The sequence below is a fragment of the Neodiprion pinetum genome, chromosome 5, assembly GCF_021155775.2.
Source record: "Neodiprion pinetum isolate iyNeoPine1 chromosome 5, iyNeoPine1.2, whole genome shotgun sequence".
In the NCBI taxonomy this organism is placed as follows: Eukaryota; Metazoa; Arthropoda; class Insecta; order Hymenoptera; family Diprionidae; genus Neodiprion; species Neodiprion pinetum.
Genome location: NC_060236.1, coordinates 4,973,990 through 4,990,342, shown reverse-complemented (window position 1 = coordinate 4,990,342; position 16,353 = coordinate 4,973,990). Strand labels below are relative to the sequence as shown.

Below are 16,353 nucleotides of genomic sequence, written 5' to 3'. Positions count from 1 at the left end.
ATATCAAAATTTCTGGGTATGGTAATGATCTCCACGCGTTATATGTAATAAATTAGTATATGCGCCCGCGCTGTTGTTATATAGTCAACTGAGATGTACAAAAAAAGGTGACTCAACACTCAAATTTAGTTCAAGTTTACATTTAGACCGTACACACTGGAGCGTGATACTTCGTATATGGCATATATCATATTAAAATGTCTGTTATTCGCTCAGGTGAGTATCATATTTTAGGACTTGTGCTGATCAGTGACCGAATTATCAAACATTTTCAGCACACCATTGTAGCTTACTGCTGCAACGATTTCAATCACAGTTGAAGTTTTACGGAAGTACTTCGAGAAGTAGTAAAGATTGATAAAGACGATGCTGAATACTAGTAATGCATTCGTGAAGGCAAAGAGCAGTTGAACGTCACGTGGGCTTTTCAAAAAAATTCTCCGATTCGGCGGTACCAAACAGATCATTGCACCACTGGCTCATTGTGGGGATCATCCAAGAATAGTTGCATCAGCGTTCGGCTATTCTTACAGTGATAAAATGTGCAAATAATTCCGAGCGATGACTATAGTTACTCTAATAGAATAGACATATGATCTATTGTAACCTACGATAATTTGGAAGACATGAAGGTGACAAAAACTTTTTGTATACCCCACGTATATCGATGCGTCATGCTCCACGAACTAGCATGTGCTATTGTAATTTTATTTACTATACTGCAACCCAAATTAATACCGTTTTTACACCCAAATTAGCCAGATCTTGTTAATATTATGCCTTATGTGTCAACATCAAATTGCAAACACTAAAGCCTGCCACTAGGACGGTGGTATCATTTTCCATATAATGGTTTTGTTCATTTATTCAGGTGAACACGACAAGATAGAATAATTCTGATGATCAACGATCCAGTTTAGTCGCATATTTGTGTAACCCAGTATACGTATAGTGCTCTGGTTAGCAGTTCTTGTAGTCACTAAAATTCTGCGAAAATGTGTAAGTTTCAAACGGTAACAAGCCCAGTCATGGAATGTTCCGAAAGTAAACTTACTCATAAATTTTACGTGCTTTAACATGTGTCAGACTCATAAGATATGGCGGTGAAGATGAAGGTTGTACATTATACGCATACGGATGTCGTACGAGAGGTTTTAGTCATGCGGTCCCCGAAGGCGACGAAATCGTTTTGCGGTACCGGAATGATATTTACAAACAGTGGCTGGTCATCCCTGAAGGATGTCTTTTCTCTACAGCTGAAAAATTTCAGCACTGTTGATCTTACGTGAATAATCGGCCGAGATCCTCTCTGTGTCTATTACGATGAAGGAGTGTCCGTGTAAGTAGAGTGGCTGGTTTAAATTTTTACGTCTGGCTACCACTATGGGAACCAGAAAGACGAAGGTGAGTAAGATGTCGTTAAATAGTTTTACCGAACGATCAGTCGATTGCAAACTCATACTTTTACGAAAGTCGACAAAATTCAAGTTACTAAATTCACAGGGATGTTAATTTGGTGGCCTGACGTGCAACCTGCGAGATGATTGTTATAGAGTTTCAGCTTCGGACTTATTTCGGTGACACGTCATCGATCTGAGGGAGATTTTTACTTCATTCAAGTATTAACAGCACCGTAGATCTTTGAGGCGTGATCTATTTTCCATCCAAAGCATTTCATCGTCCAAATATGATTACCACATTCTTCACATTACAGGATAACATCAATATCATCGAAGATGCTAATTTCTTAATCAACCATTAATACCATCATCACCGATGTTGATCACTTTTGAATCTATGACACACGTGCAGTTGATCTAAGCTTACAAACCTACATATTGTTTCAATTCTTGTTTTTCATCCGTTGTTTTGACACGTGTTGATAGTTAGATCAATTATACTTCTTCGTCACATGAAACTTCCCATATTTAAGATCATAACCTCATTCATACCTACTGGAATCATTTACCGTCTTGTTTATGTTCATCACTATTAGATTTGATCGATGGTTATTTTTTTTCGACGTTTTGTAAATTTATCGGAACAATAATGATGATTTGTTGATCGATTTGTTGCAGTGGTGATACCGGATGAACGAGGCTGGTAAAGTTGGCCAGTTGTTTTTGCATTCGAGGTACCTGACGTATCGGAGTCTGAAGAAATCTGCATGGATTATCGTTAACAAATGCTATTCCAGCGTAAAGGTAACAAAGTTTGTACTTCCAAGTATTTTAATATACGCGATGCCATCGAAGAAATGAGGCGGTATATTTATTCTACAGCTGACAATTCGCTTATAGGTGGTCACTTTCTGGTGGAAAACACGTTTACGAAAGGCAGCTGAGGCAACATATACGAGAATTTTACCATCGTATGACTCGCATAGGCGCATGCCTGGATTAAAAATTTAAACACCTGAGGGTACTATGATGTTGCAATGTTCTTTTGGTACTGTCGTAAAAGCGGTTATTACAGACCGGACCTTAATTAAGTACGAACAGACTCCTTAGACTTGGTTGTGTTACATGAGACGATTTTTGACCTTAATAATCCCAGGGTAGAAAGTTTTGTGAGAACCGTTAGATGCGCTAATACGCGCGTTAAACTATATAATCGAGTTTGAAAAGCGCGTACGTATACGTCTGATAGTAAAAGCAATTTCTATTGAGCAGTAAAGGTCTTACGTGACCATACTTCTTACACATACTGGGTCATCTTGCAAAGAGATAAATTCCAAGATCTGTGTTGATCGTTAGTGTACTTGCATAATGTAGAAATTGTGTTTTTTGCGGATGCTAAAAATGTGGGATTACAGTCTTTTGTATTGCCTAGGGAATATGATAAACACAATTATTCGGTGTAACATTAGTTTTGAAAACCAATCAACTTGTATGATAACTGCTCGCGATACGACACTCGTTTGATATTCTAGAACCCAGGACTGTAGGTTCGTCGACAAGAAAGAGAAGTAATCAACGCTTGTAATGATCGTACTGACAACATTTCTTCAATTATGAATCTCGGCTAGAAGTATGTCAAATGTATTTTTGCCTCAATTCAATGGCTCAATGTAGTGCGAGTTGACACTGCATGTTCTTGAGACATTCCAGACTACCAAAAGAATTTGATGAATGAAAGTACATTTCAATAAACAGTGCGAATGTAAGCAAATAACAGAACAGAAGAAAGAGCAGCGACGATATCAGCAACAATTGCTCATCTGATATTTCGTTTTACAATATGAAATAGTAATAATACATCAGAAGTGAAGTTGCGACTGTTTTAAGATAAATTGCCAGGTATATAGCGCATTGTTTCGTCACTGCAAATGAGAATTTTAAGTTTCCAGCCAAACTTGAAAATGAAAGTTTTCTAGTCTTTGAAAGATTTGAACTCGAAACCGGTCCGTAATTTCTTTATCCGATTCGTTCAGGCATCAAGATACTGTACAAAATTTGTAAATAAATAAATGAAGGCCTTCCACACCACAGATTTTAGAACACACTATTTCACCATGAATTGAGAGACAGAGGTAAAAGATTTTAAAATATCACATGGACCTCCGCGTACACGAGAGAATATGTTATTAGAAGTTTTACGATACGAACGATATCCATGGCGTAATCTGAAGAACTTCAATTATTCCGTATCCCAGTGATTTTTATGGTCACCTAATTGAGGTCTGACTGGATCGAGCTGGGATTTTTTGTAGTTATATTGTTCTACGTTGTTACAATGAGTGAACCCATGCTATAACAACATGTTTCAGATATAGATTTTGTAGATTATTGAGACATATTTTCTACGTCTGCATCAACAGGCAGTTTAGCCGTAAGGCGCAGAATTCAACTAAGGTTTACATCTTAATGCTGATCAATTTATGTCAACTAGACGTCAACGACCATTTGCCGTTTTGATGATTCAGGATCAGTAGACCGAATTGTCTCCGGCAAACTTCATGGGAGGTAGATGATCAGCGCAAACCGGAAAACCTCGTGGAATCGGCGGCAGATCTGAGGGTTCACCAACGTTGAAGACAACAGACATGCCGATCGCTAAGTGGAACGTGTAATGACAGTGGAATAGCCAGTAGCCTGAGAGAGGGAGAAGAGTTGTGAGAGGTTGGACATTTTGAATTGTAATATAGGGTGATTGCATCTACGATGTCCCGAGTTCCCGTAACTTGCCTGGGTTATTAGCACGGAATCTTAAGATGACGTAGGTAGCCGGTCCCACAGCGATGGCGTCCTTGGAAGGCGGTCTGTCGAACTGCCTATGAAGTAGTCCCTTTCTGTCTAATTCTTGAATCTGATCTAAGGTGAGGTAGGTTGCATTAGGTTCCGGCGATTCACCTTGGCCAATCACGCTGAAGGCGTACCCATGTAGATGAAACGGATGAGACAGATCGGTCACCGCACCTGGAAATATAGAGAAGAGCTAAAAATACATCGTCAAGTTGAAAGGTACTTGCATCGATTTCGTACTGTACCTTCATCAAAGATGATCACTTCAACCACGGAATCCAGTGGACAATTAATCAAGTATGTGCAAAAGCAGGGCGAACCACAATTAGCTGGAGTTGTTTCATGGTCACAAATATCTGACGCTGGTATATCCTTCCTTTGGGACAAAAGTGGTGACGTCGGATAAGAGAATGACCTGTTGTTGACTAACGATGTGCTTTCAACGTAGGGCGGTGGAACTGCGAATGAATCAATTATGTAATCGATTGTTCGTCATTTTTGCGATTTATTTCAACGTAAAAAAAATTTTTACGGAACGTTGACGTACGCAAAAACGACTTAAAGGTGTGGGGCTGAAAGAGTTGCTCCGTCGTGTATGCCATAAAACGAACCGGCAACCAGACCTTGACATCGGGGTTTGGCTTCAGGATACTTTCGTCGACGAATCCTGCTTTCCGAAGATCCCCAACGCACAGCATGTTTGTTTGCGTCTTATTGCAGTTGGAACCCAGTTGATTGAGGGCCTGGAACAAAGTGTACATATAATTTTAGATATTTGGGCATGTCAGTTCCCGGCTAAGATCAGCGAACGATGAGTCAAAGTTGATCACAAAACACCTCACCAGTCCCGTTGGAAGTCCCGGATTGTATGTCGGCGGCTTGGAACGAGGTGTGCTGTAGTTTCCATTTATATGGTAGCTGAGAATTGCTACTTGCTGAATTTCAGAGTCCCTGCATCCGCCGATGACACGCAATTGAATCCAGTAGGCACGAGGTGTTTGGTTGGCGAAAATGATAAAATCGTATCGCTCACCTGAAATGAATTCGGAATAATAAATTGCGATACGCGAGAAACTTTCAACATTGAATGATACTTCGATTTTTGCAAGGACAAAGAGGGATAAGCTTCCGTTACCTGCCAAAGAAACAATACTATCGACGACCCTAGGTTCGACCGATTGACCATCCGTGGCTATCACGGTCAGCTTGTGTCCTTCGACTGTGAGTTGAGCAGGACATGGATTCGTGAAAGCAGTGATCAATCTGAATCTGTATTTTTTCCCCGCCGAAACGTGAAAGAATTCCAACGGCGATTTGGTTGTGTTACCAGAACTTGAATTCTGAAGAGTGACACGATTTGTAAGGAATATTCGATAACAAACAGAATGCAATTTATGGATTTATAACGCAAATTTTCTTCTTACCGTGTACTGTCCTTTTCCATTAATTAAAGCTGACACTGGCACGTCGATTCCACTTCTGTTCACCAGCCCTGGGAATCGGTTAGTAGGCATTTCGTGAAATATATCATTAATAAGTACAATGTGCTCCGATAAATCGTAGTCGTAAAGGTGGCTGTTAGGGTCTTGCTTGGGTGGCTGCCGAATAATTAGATTCCCGTAAACGCCATCCATATCTTGAAGACCGGTATGGGAATGCCAAAAGTGTGTACCGGCGTTTCCGGCAATCCATTGATACCTTGAATTGTGATATTTAAATTTAACGTACCGTTTGTCAAGTATCACTCTTGATTTTTGGACGAAACGTAGACAGCCTCATGTTATTTTAATGTTTCGACGAACCTGAAGGTATTTCCTTGAAAAATCGGGCATTGAGTTACGAAAGGTACACCGTCGTAGTACGGCGATTTTTCCTGATGAACCCCGTGCCAGTGAATCGTGAGTTCCATGCCTTCCATTTTGTTCAGGACATCAACGATGACCTTGTCACCCAAGCACACCTGGATACTGGGTCCAGGTACCATTCTGTTCACGGTTAGAACGGTCGTCGCCACGCCATCGGAAGTCACGCATTGACACTCATTCGTCAGTGAGTTGTTTGGGCCAGGTGTACAGAGTTCGCAGGCTCTGGTTGATTAGAAAAATTTATTCCGTCACTGTAAATCTATTTGGTGTTTCGAACTATCAGCACTAGTTTGTTTGGTAACCATCTCATCGCTATTTGTGGCGTGAATCTACTTTGGTCGAGGCTTGCAAGAAAAAAAACTTTTGAAAGAGGTTTTACTCACGAGCCAAGAATGTTGTATATTTCTACCGTAAAATAATAGTAGCAGGTTTTTGGCGATTCCCCTTCTGTGCATTGACGTGCGCATTCCTGCGGTGTTGACAAATATCGAGAGTTATCCATTTCCATCGACCCTACACCGAGAAGTGTGTCAATTAAAAGTACAATGTCACACGCTGCTATGATATGGGACAGAGAATGAAACCGTAAATAATTTCATTTTCAAAAATTCTGGCAGCCGGTGTAACCTTCTTTTATCAGTTCTCACAATCATAGAATGCCTTCTCTCAGTCAGATGACGCGCAAAGACCGATATTTTTTAAGATTCCGGCCAAGCTGGAGAAAATGTTCGTAGTAACATATTTTCATATAACAAATTCTGATACAAAATCACTTACCATTAAATGGTCGGGCAGATTGAACTTGTGGAAGATCGACGTTGATCATTCCGAATATCAGTAATGTGTGGGCGAAGAAGCGGTATCGCTGGACGTAACTTGGGTGTTTTACAAAACTTTTTCGATTCGTTGATACCATCTTCGAACGGTTCGACTGCTTCAGGTAAAAGTATTGAATGATCGGTTAATGAGTTAATGCGAGGAATAGCAAGAGTTACTGGATTGACGACCCTCTTATTTTACAGTAATAAGACGTGCACTCAATGGCAGTTAATGACTATGATTACCACAGTACGATACAAATATAATTGTTTTTGTCAACTTGGTGCACTAGCTTTGAAAAAACGAAGAAATTGAACTTTCTGGATACGGTCATGATCTCAACGCGTTTTATGTTACAAATTCATAGTACTTAGAAATGTAACGTTGCAATAGATGCAACATAATTATTTAACGTGGCTGTAACAGGCAATAGGCTACAGTTAATGAAATTTAAATTTGCCTTTATATATTCCAAAACTGTGTGACTCTTATTTGAAAAAAAAAATTTTAATATCTATATAGATATATTATATCTATAAGAAGATATATGTAAAAGGCAAATATATCTAATTCGACAACGAAATTCGTCATCTGTCACTGTGTAATTTAAATTTATACAGTTACAGGTACAAACACTAGTAGTCCATTTTCAACACATTTTTTAGCTTACGGGATTGACTGAATTGTCACCCTAAATGGTTGATTCGGAATTATCTGTTAATTCAATGTACAGGTTATCTTTAATTCATGATTTATTTAAATCAACTCTGTAGTGATTTGCGAAAAAACTTCATTAATCTAAATGTTCACGTTTTGATTGAATTCGTAACACTCTTTGACGGCACGGGTTCGAGGTCAAAGAAGCTTCAGGCATGAATAAGATGCTACAGCTCATTTTCGTGTAGTTCGTTTAATGCTCATTGATAAATTTGCATGCCAGACGGTCTGGACCGTACTGATTGAAAATTTAATTTCATTAATTACACGATAAAATATTACTATCAAATAAATACGTACTTGTATTCTGCCCCGAATGAATCTCATACTACGGTCAACTCTCTACTGTGGATGTTAGCGAAGCAATGAAACCTTTGGATAGGAACTCAAAAATTGACAATAATACTTTACTTTCATTTGATCGAGTGATGAGAGAAGATAACATCTTGCTCAATTACATCGAATGACGGGGAAAGAAATTGCAATTCAACAACAATTACCGACCAGAAATAATAAATCTATAACAATAATAAATAATAATAAGAAATGTCATCGTTTCCCATGTCATAGCATACGCGCAAGTGAACTGGTAATAATAAATTGTGAAACGAAAAATTGACGAAATCTGTTGGGATATAAAATAATTTACATCCAACAGAAAGATAGAAAAGCAAAACACTTTATTCAGGTGTTCTCAGCGTCACAGATCTCGGGGAACGAATTGATTCTTATACGCTGCTTAGGATAGGTTCATCCTTCACCCTTCACACTATCTTGCACGAGGTGGAAAAGTGATAATAAACGCGTGTATTTTTACGTGATTCCATTCGTGGTGACCACCGTTTTCGAAGAACGAGATCATTCACACCGAATAGCTGGGAGGAAAAATTCCACAAGCTGTTTGCTGTAGCGTCAAGCTCTTTTTAACACTACAAAACTTGTTTGCATTAGGTTGAAACAAGCTGTTGTAACTGCAGCTTGAAAAACCAGAGCCGTAGTTTTCATTTATAAACAATTACGTCACTGACGGATTTCTCTCGTCATTTTCATAGATGCAATTCATCTTTACGCCTAGGATACAATATGTATTCTTCAACTTCACCGTAACTTCATTTTCTGTACTTTTTCCTTTATTCCAGACTATATTGACGTTTTGTAAATTCGTTGTAACAATAGTAATCTATTTACAATCATATTTACATTACAGTCTACAGGGAAAATATGCTGATTGTGGATAACAGTAGTGGATGAAGAAGTTAGTTTGCTGTTAGCGACAGATTGGATTCTCGACATCGTAACACTGCGTGACTTAGTAACTTATACACTAGGTATTACTGTTTAAATTGGTAAATAATAATTCGGACTGTGTTCTCAAGCTAATACTGACTGTTGACTGGAAAATGTGTATTTTTGCAGTTATGTAATATGTATGGTGATTTGCAACAAAAACTTGCCATCGATGATCAAAGACTCACAATGAGTTCGTGTCCTCTTAGGGTGACATATTTTTGGGTTTAAAATTCTCCGAGTCTGACAGTGTTAGGAGAATGGTAACAGATACCAACAAGGCGTTATACTGTGAAAGTCCAAGAAATTTATACGCTGGACAATTCGAATTATATCTTACCGTCAATGCATCACATACCCTTCACGTAGTGTTAATAACAAGTTCACGGTATAAAACATACCACTGGCGTAAACTGTGTGACTGTGTGAGAGGTGGCGGAAATACCCCACTTCATTCGCGTCTGGTTTTCACAAGTATTTCATTTCATACACAGATTCGATGGGAGGTTTGTAATCGCTGCATTTAGGAAAGCCTGGAGGAACTGGTGGGAGATCCTTTTGTTCACCAACGTGGAGTATCATTTGCATGCCAGCGATCATGTGGAAATCGAAATGACAGTGAAATAGCCAGAAGCCTGAAAGCAAAATCATCACTTGTAGCAGCAGCCTGTTTCAGACATTGATGCCTTCACTGCATGACGAATATGAGATTTACGTTTGAATATCAAATTTTATTACCTCAAGAAGACCGAAGTACTATTTTTTGTAAATACAGCGATCGCGTGATTCGATTTTTTTTTTTTTTTAATCGCAAGTATATGCGTTATACGTTAGTGGCATAACGTTTTTCCGCATGTATTATAAGCACTGTACACAGTGAAGGAGTTTACGATGTATCATAAACATACTTACCCGGATTATTAGCGGGAAATCGAATAATCACATAACCACGAGAGGGTATTGTAACTGTATCTTTCAGCACCGGGTTGATAAAATTTCTGGGGAGCAGGTTCTGTTTGTCGTAAATATGTATTACTGTATTGTTGAGTACCGGATACTTTCCCGGATTTAGCCCCATACCGACGACGTGGAAATGGTATCCATGGAGATGCATGGGATGGTTCAGACCCGTAGTTGCTAAAATGGAAACGTAGTTAGATGGTAAGATACTCTAGAGGCGATCCCGGCATTATAGGACAAGACTGATAAGATTTGTTTGCGTACCTGATGGGTCGTAGACTATGAACTCACAGAGGGCACCTAGTGGAATGTTCATCATGTTCGTGCACATGCTTATTCCACCAACTGGAACTGGACGATGGGTCTCATTGCAGAATACGTCCGGTGGAACATCTTCGAATTGCGATAGGACCGGTGATGAGGGTCCGACGTATGATAGGTGACCGAGGTTCGCCGAAAGTGGAACATCTTTTGCCACCACTGAGAGAGAGAAAGAGACATCCTTATGGTTATGAGAGCATTAAGTTTCAACATAAAATGTATTGAATGTTTTAACGAATTATTCGCGAAAAAAATATTATCTTCCGACGGATATTTATGTGTGTAAAAATTTCAATGAGATGATGATGACTTACTTAAAAAACGCCGATAAGAATTGGGTTTATAGAGATCAGCGGGTAGCCAAGTCGTGAAGTTGAACGCTACCGCGTGTTTGAAGTCCGGTTCATCACCTATGTTGTTATCGTACGAAATGGTAGTCCGAAAATCGCTGACGCACAATTCAGTGCGATTATTATCAGAACAGTTGACATTCAGGGCGTTTGCAACCTAAAATAAAAAGATGTTCATATTTAAGTACCACTTGCGTCCAAGAATGGTTTCGTCATGTGATGTCAACTGTCGACGCTATCGTCGAGATCCTTACTACTCCATTCGTAACGAAGCTTTCGTTGTATACGGGTCTCGGAGAACTGGGAAGGTCTGGGCCTCCTTTGTGTTGAAGAACAGCGAATTGCTGAATTCCAGCGCATGGATCCAAAGTACGTAATCGAATCCAATACGACTTTTGAGAATAGTTTTTTTTAGGAAATAACACGAAATCGTACCTCTCACCTGGAACGCAACATATTCCTTTTTACACTCACACTGGATCAGTACTTAGTTAGAGTAAGTATAAGTTAATTGTGTGAGTTTTTCTCAACCATCCAATATTATCACCAACGGAGTTATCAAATTGTCGCTTATGGTAACGGGCAATTTAAAACTGATCAATCGCCATCAGGCTCCTGGATATTTTCAACTAGATCTCTAAGGTGTATAACAGTAGAATCGAAATGACAATCTAGTACAGTTGACTAACGCGTATTTGGGAAAACAGTAACAAAGGTATTTTTCATAAATTGTTTTTCGTACCTCCAGTAGACATGATGCTATCGACCCAGGTAGGCTCAATATTCACTCCGTCGGTAGCGATTAACAATAGTCTATGCCCTTCGATACTGAACTCAACTGGACAGTGCGTACTGGTGGCCACGATACATCTGATCCTATATCTTTTTCCTGGTTTCACTTTATAGATTGCTAGTGGTGTAGTGGTTGTGTTGCCGGTGGCTGGATCCTAAAGAAATGAGGGATTAGGATGAGAATGGAATCAGAGCTTAGAAAAGAACAAGTCAATCAAGACTTTTTCTTACCGTGTATTGTCCTAATCCCTGTATGAGTAACGAATCCGGATTTTGACCCATGTTTACAACTTGAGTTCCTGGCCAATGTTCGGAGGCACTTACATGGAACCAGTCACTTAACATCATCACATCTTGCGGTCTGTCGTAATCGTACATATTGCGATGGAAAGATTTTTCTGTACGAACAATTATGCTCCCGTAAAGACCGTCTATTCTTTGAGATCCGTGATGCGCGTGCCAAAAATGCGTACCTTCGTTACCAGCAAGCCATTGATATCTTAAAATCAGAGAGACGGTATTGAAAATTGACCCGTTCATCACATTTCCCCGCTTCACGATCGATTATTAATTTGATCTATTTTTCGGTTGTCTCGACTTTGTTTTAGACATTTACATACATCAGCATACCTGAATGAGTTCCCATCCGCAATGGGGCATTGGGTTACAAAGGGTACTCCGTCGTAGTATTGGCTGCCGTCTTGAAGAATTCCATGCCAGTGAATGCTCATTGCTAGACCGTTCATTAGGTTCATGGTATCAATGACGACGTAATCTCCCTTGCAGACCTGGATGCTAGGTCCAGGAATCATTCTGTTCACAGTCAGTATGGCTCGCTCCACACCATCTGCGGTTACGCATTGGCAGGTAGCGTTCAGTTGATTGGTAATGTTGGGCAAACAGTATTCACAGGCTCTGTTGATGAATGGATAGTTTGTGAAACTCTGAATTCAATTTAAGTAATTTTTGTGAATAGTGTTTGGCTTATACTTACTGTCCCATGGTCACGTAGGACTCCAGGTAGAATTGATAGTAGCAGGTCTTGGGTTTCTCACCATCGATACACGGGCGGGCACATTCGTGAGGCGTCGATAGAACTTCATGTTTTTCGGAATCGCAACGATCAAGGACTGATTAGAAATTGAGCACTTCTTGAGAACTTACGAAAAATGCTGACGGTTGAATGAAAAGCAATGACTAATGAATCTTCCGAAACTATTTTAAGTGACCAATTTTCAATTATGCATTTTGACTCCGACCACTGAATCTGAGCAATACGTTGATTTGACATGTTGCTCAGTTTTAACTGAACAGAGATATTGAACTCAGTGTTAAACTCATAAAAACCTTTCAAAAGGATCCATGGATCGTGTTTTAATTTATTTTATAAGAATACCAGGGTGTTGACAGAACCTTGGGCCTTCAAATTTGTGAAAAATAATTTTTATACCTTCTATAAAATATACATCACACAAAAAGTTGGTATTCCGAATTTGTTTGTCTATGTTTATAATCTCCAACGCGGGAGGAGACGAAGAATAATTATGGTATGCACAAGCATCTTGAGTATTTTAAAGGATGCCACCGACCTTCATAGTCTCCACACTTACCGTGATTAGCATCCGCAAAGCTGGACATGATGAGAAGGGGTGTCACAAAGAGGGCAAACCGATACAGGACGTTTGAAATCATGATGTAGTCGTTTCCCTTAGACAAACCCATTGCTTATGGTTTTGCCCCGAGTCTTCTTAATTAATCCACGCAGAGAGATTCTGGAGTTGTCGGATTTATTAAAGAAAATTGGACGACAGATTGTTTAATTCGTTACAAATTTACTACCTTATACGCTTTCCGCGCTTATATAAGTACGGACTTCGGTTTAGAAACATCTCTCTACCAGATCATGACAATGGCCAGCTGTAGACGCCTCAGTATTGTTAACATTAAGAAGTTCAAATATTTTCAAAACTTTTGCTAAATAAAAAGACCAGGACAAAATAAAAGATACAACAAAAAACAATAAACACAGAAAATATAAAGTATACCAGGTCTAATTACGTTACGCTGTTATCATGGCATTTGGTATTGTGGTTCAATGGAGCGATGATAATAGAGGTACCTTTTGTGGTGTAACGTATTGTATTGGTCATAATAAAAAGTGAGCCACGACCGAGCAGTCGTGAAAATTTTCTAATAATTACAGTATTCTATTTACACAAGTGAATACGCTTATGATGAAAAGCAACTTGTATTCTGCATTCGATCAAGATCTTACATGACCATACATCTTGTAAAAATATACAGTACATACAGTCGGCGCTGTCAATAGGGCCGTGCTTGGGACTGTAGGGGAAGATAATCCCTCTTGGTGCGTTACCCCCAAAAGAATACCAAAAGAATTTGACGAATGAAAGTACATTTCAATAAACAGTGTGAATGTAAGCAAATAACAGAACAGAAAAAAGTGCAGCGACGATATCATCAACAACTGATCACCTGTGTTTTTATTTTACAAAATATTATTTGCTTCATCAAAATTTGCCGTCACAACATCATCAGTCTAGTGATATTAGTGAGTTACACATTTCATTTATCATCTAAGCAGAAGAGTAGGTACTCTAATCTTGAATTGTCGAGAACTTTACTTCGATGTTCGATAAGCTGGTTGGTTTTTTAGCATATTCGTGTAACGCTTAAGGTGTTGGAAGTTGTTGATTAAATGGAAATCGAATACTTACTCCAGCTGTTGCTCTTTCAATCGTACCCTCAACGCCACAGCAAGACCCTTTACCATGATAGCTCGTACCGAAACACCATTGGGCATTAATTCAAAAATTTTCTTAGCTTTTACCTTCTTGTGGCGCTCTTTCAGAAGAGTTATGGATTTTTTAGCATCCTTATACAAGGCTTTGATAAAATTATTAATCATTCGTACAAAAATGTGAAGGGTATTCCCATCATGGGTGATCTACAAAAAAAGTAATGAAATTCATGAATGGTTTGACAAACAGATTTGAAAGTAATCAAGGAAACTTTTTTCTTAGAATGTAAAAAGATAGTCAAGTTTCAGCCAAATCAAAAAAGTAAATTTTCACAGTAGGTTGAGGTGGCGTGGAATGCCCCATATCTATATGTATATGACAGTTGAAATGAGAACCTTCTATCGATGATCGAAGACTGAGTTCGTGTCCTGTGACGGTAAAGTACCTATTTCAGGATATGTTCGTGGATCAAATTGCATCCAACGCGTGCTAAATTTGATAATGTCAGAAGAATGTCAACAGATACCAGCAAGGCGTTGTACTGTGAGAGTCCATGAAATTTATGTCGGACAGTTCAAATGATGCCCTACTGTCAATGCATCACATACCCTTCACGAAGTCTTAACGATAAGTTTAAGAGATGAATAACAACGCCGGTGGTAACTGTACAACTCCACGCAATTAGCGTATATTTATATTACTTGGTTCCCATCTTGTTTTTACAAGTATTTCATTTAATGCATATGTTTGATGAGGGGTTTGTAATTTCCGCATTTAGGAAATTTTGGAGGAATTGGCGGAAGATCTTTTCGTTCACCAACGTGCAGAATCATCTGCATGCCGTTGATCATGTGGTAATCGAAGTGACAGTGAAGTAGCCAGTAGCCTGAAAGTAAAATCATTACTTGTAACAATTCATTTCAAGAATCGACCCCTCCGCCATAATGGCAAAAATAAGATTTCCGTTTGAAAATGAGATATTTTCTCATCTCAAAAAACACTAAGAGAGAATATTTTCTGAGAAAATGACTGGTGTGTGAATAGATTTGGTTGAGAATAGCATGTGCGCGCGCTTTATGGTAATGACGCAACTTTTTGCCGCGCGTATTGTAGGCGTTATACACAGTGAAGGAATTAATGATATATCACCCGAACTCACCAAGATTAGATGCGCGCAGTCTTAAAATCAGGTAACCGCGGCTGGTTAGTGTACTTGAATCTTTCAATGACGGATTGAAATAATTTCTGGGGATTAAACCCTTCTTGTCCAAAATTTGAAACACTGTTGCATTGAAGTCCGGACATGTGACCGGGTTCGGATTCGATCCCATACCGATGAAGTAATATTGGTATGCATGGAGATGCAGAGGATGGTACAGTGCTCCACCCACTGTAATAAAATTGTTGGTTATTGGTAAGATGCTTTAAAGGTAATCCTGGCATCGTGAGACAAAACTGATGACATTTGACCGCGTACGTGTTAGTCGACGGCCACAATCTCAACGAGGGAACCCAATGCAATGTTCACCACGTGCGTGCACCTGTTGACTCCATAAGTTGCAGTAGGAAGATTGCTTTGATTGCAGAATGTTCCTGGTTGAATATCTTCGATTTGCGATAATAGCGGTGATGTCGGACTGACGTGTGAGATATTACCGATGCCTGCCGCAATCGTATAGCGCTCTGGCGTGACTGGGAAAGAGGAAAGATCGTTACGGTGAGAACATTCATCCAGACGTTCAGATTTTCATGTAAAACATGTCATATCTATCGATGCGATGAAGCCTTGGCAACAAAAAATTTATCTTCTGAAGGATACTTATTTATGTGGAAATTTCAATGAATTGATGATTATCTAATTCTAAAACGGTCGTAATTATTGGACGTCCAGAATTTGTCATCATCCAATGCCATGAGGCTGAACGGTACTACTTGGATGTCTGGTTTGCCACGTATATCTTCGTTGACTGCAAGTGCATTTTTTATTTCTGTATTGTTGAAGTCACTGTAAGTTTCTCTGTCAATGTAAGTCCTTGCTTTCAAAGCGGATGCAATCTAGAACAAAACAAATTCCATAAGTAAGCATCACTTGCGTCACAAGCTTCATTCACCATGTAATGTCAATTGTTAACGGTATCATGGAGATCCTTACTATTCCTCCTACAACTCGTTTTGGTTTGTTTGTTTCCTGCAGAGTGGTGAAATAGTCCAGGACCTCTGCTCCAAGGAAACCTTC

At 39.2% G+C, this 16,353-nt stretch overlaps 2 protein-coding genes and 1 long non-coding RNA gene across 4 annotated transcripts; 1 reads left to right on the top strand and 2 right to left on the bottom strand.

Moving 5' to 3' along the window:
- Positions 1-1,330: 1,330 nt before the first annotated feature.
- Positions 1,331-2,507, top strand: LOC124220319 (uncharacterized). The gene is made up of 3 exons (XR_006883564.2): positions 1,331-1,404; positions 2,079-2,204; positions 2,301-2,507. It is a non-coding gene; the product is annotated as an uncharacterized lncRNA (long non-coding RNA).
- Positions 2,508-3,911: 1,404 nt separating this feature from the next.
- LOC124220311 (uncharacterized) lies at positions 3,912-8,614 on the bottom strand. The gene is made up of 11 exons (XM_069136125.1): positions 7,946-8,614; positions 6,887-7,043; positions 6,493-6,622; positions 6,047-6,331; positions 5,669-5,942; positions 5,380-5,584; positions 5,087-5,277; positions 4,792-4,987; positions 4,490-4,702; positions 4,163-4,418; positions 3,912-4,120 (listed from the first exon to the last, which is right to left on the bottom strand). Exons 1-11 carry the CDS (start codon positions 7,970-7,972, stop codon positions 3,928-3,930), a joined length of 2,127 nt encoding a protein of 708 aa, XP_068992226.1. The 5' UTR covers positions 7,973-8,614; the 3' UTR covers positions 3,912-3,927.
- A 139-nt stretch (positions 8,615-8,753) lies between these two features.
- On the bottom strand, positions 8,754-13,190 carry LOC124220315 (uncharacterized). Of its 2 annotated transcripts, none has more exons than XM_046629011.1 (10): positions 12,966-13,190; positions 12,350-12,485; positions 11,986-12,270; positions 11,587-11,854; positions 11,306-11,510; positions 10,818-11,005; positions 10,528-10,720; positions 10,157-10,372; positions 9,845-10,069; positions 8,754-9,567 (listed from the first exon to the last, which is right to left on the bottom strand). In XM_046629011.1, the coding sequence occupies exons 1-10, from the start codon at positions 13,075-13,077 to the stop codon at positions 9,401-9,403; spliced, it is 1,995 nt and encodes a 664-aa protein (XP_046484967.1). In that variant the 5' UTR covers positions 13,078-13,190; the 3' UTR covers positions 8,754-9,400. The 2 variants fall into 2 exon arrangements, with proteins under 2 accessions (XP_046484967.1, XP_046484968.1); XM_046629012.1 differs by having other exon boundaries at positions 12,350-12,452.
- Positions 13,191-16,353: the final 3,163 nt, after the last annotated feature.

Excerpts from the sequence above, each read along its gene's own strand:
- LOC124220315 (XM_046629011.1), bottom strand. The coding sequence starts at position 13,077 with ATGGGTTTGTCTAAGGGAAACGACTACATCATGATTTCAAACGTCCTG. Across the intron at positions 11,855-11,985 it reads GCGGATGGGAACTCATTCAG|ATATCAATGGCTTGCTGGTA; the intron begins GTATGCTGATGT and ends TCTGATTTTAAG. Across the intron at positions 10,373-10,527 it reads TTCTTATCGGCGTTTTTTAA|TGGTGGCAAAAGATGTTCCA; the intron begins GTAAGTCATCAT and ends TCTCTCTCTCAG.
- LOC124220311 (XM_069136125.1), bottom strand. The coding sequence starts at position 7,972 with ATGAGATTCATTCGGGGCAGAATACAA. Across the intron at positions 6,332-6,492 it reads ATATACAACATTCTTGGCTC|AGCCTGCGAACTCTGTACAC; the intron begins GTGAGTAAAACC and ends CTAATCAACCAG. Across the intron at positions 5,585-5,668 it reads ATGGAAAAGGACAGTACACG|AATTCAAGTTCTGGTAACAC; the intron begins GTAAGAAGAAAA and ends GTCACTCTTCAG.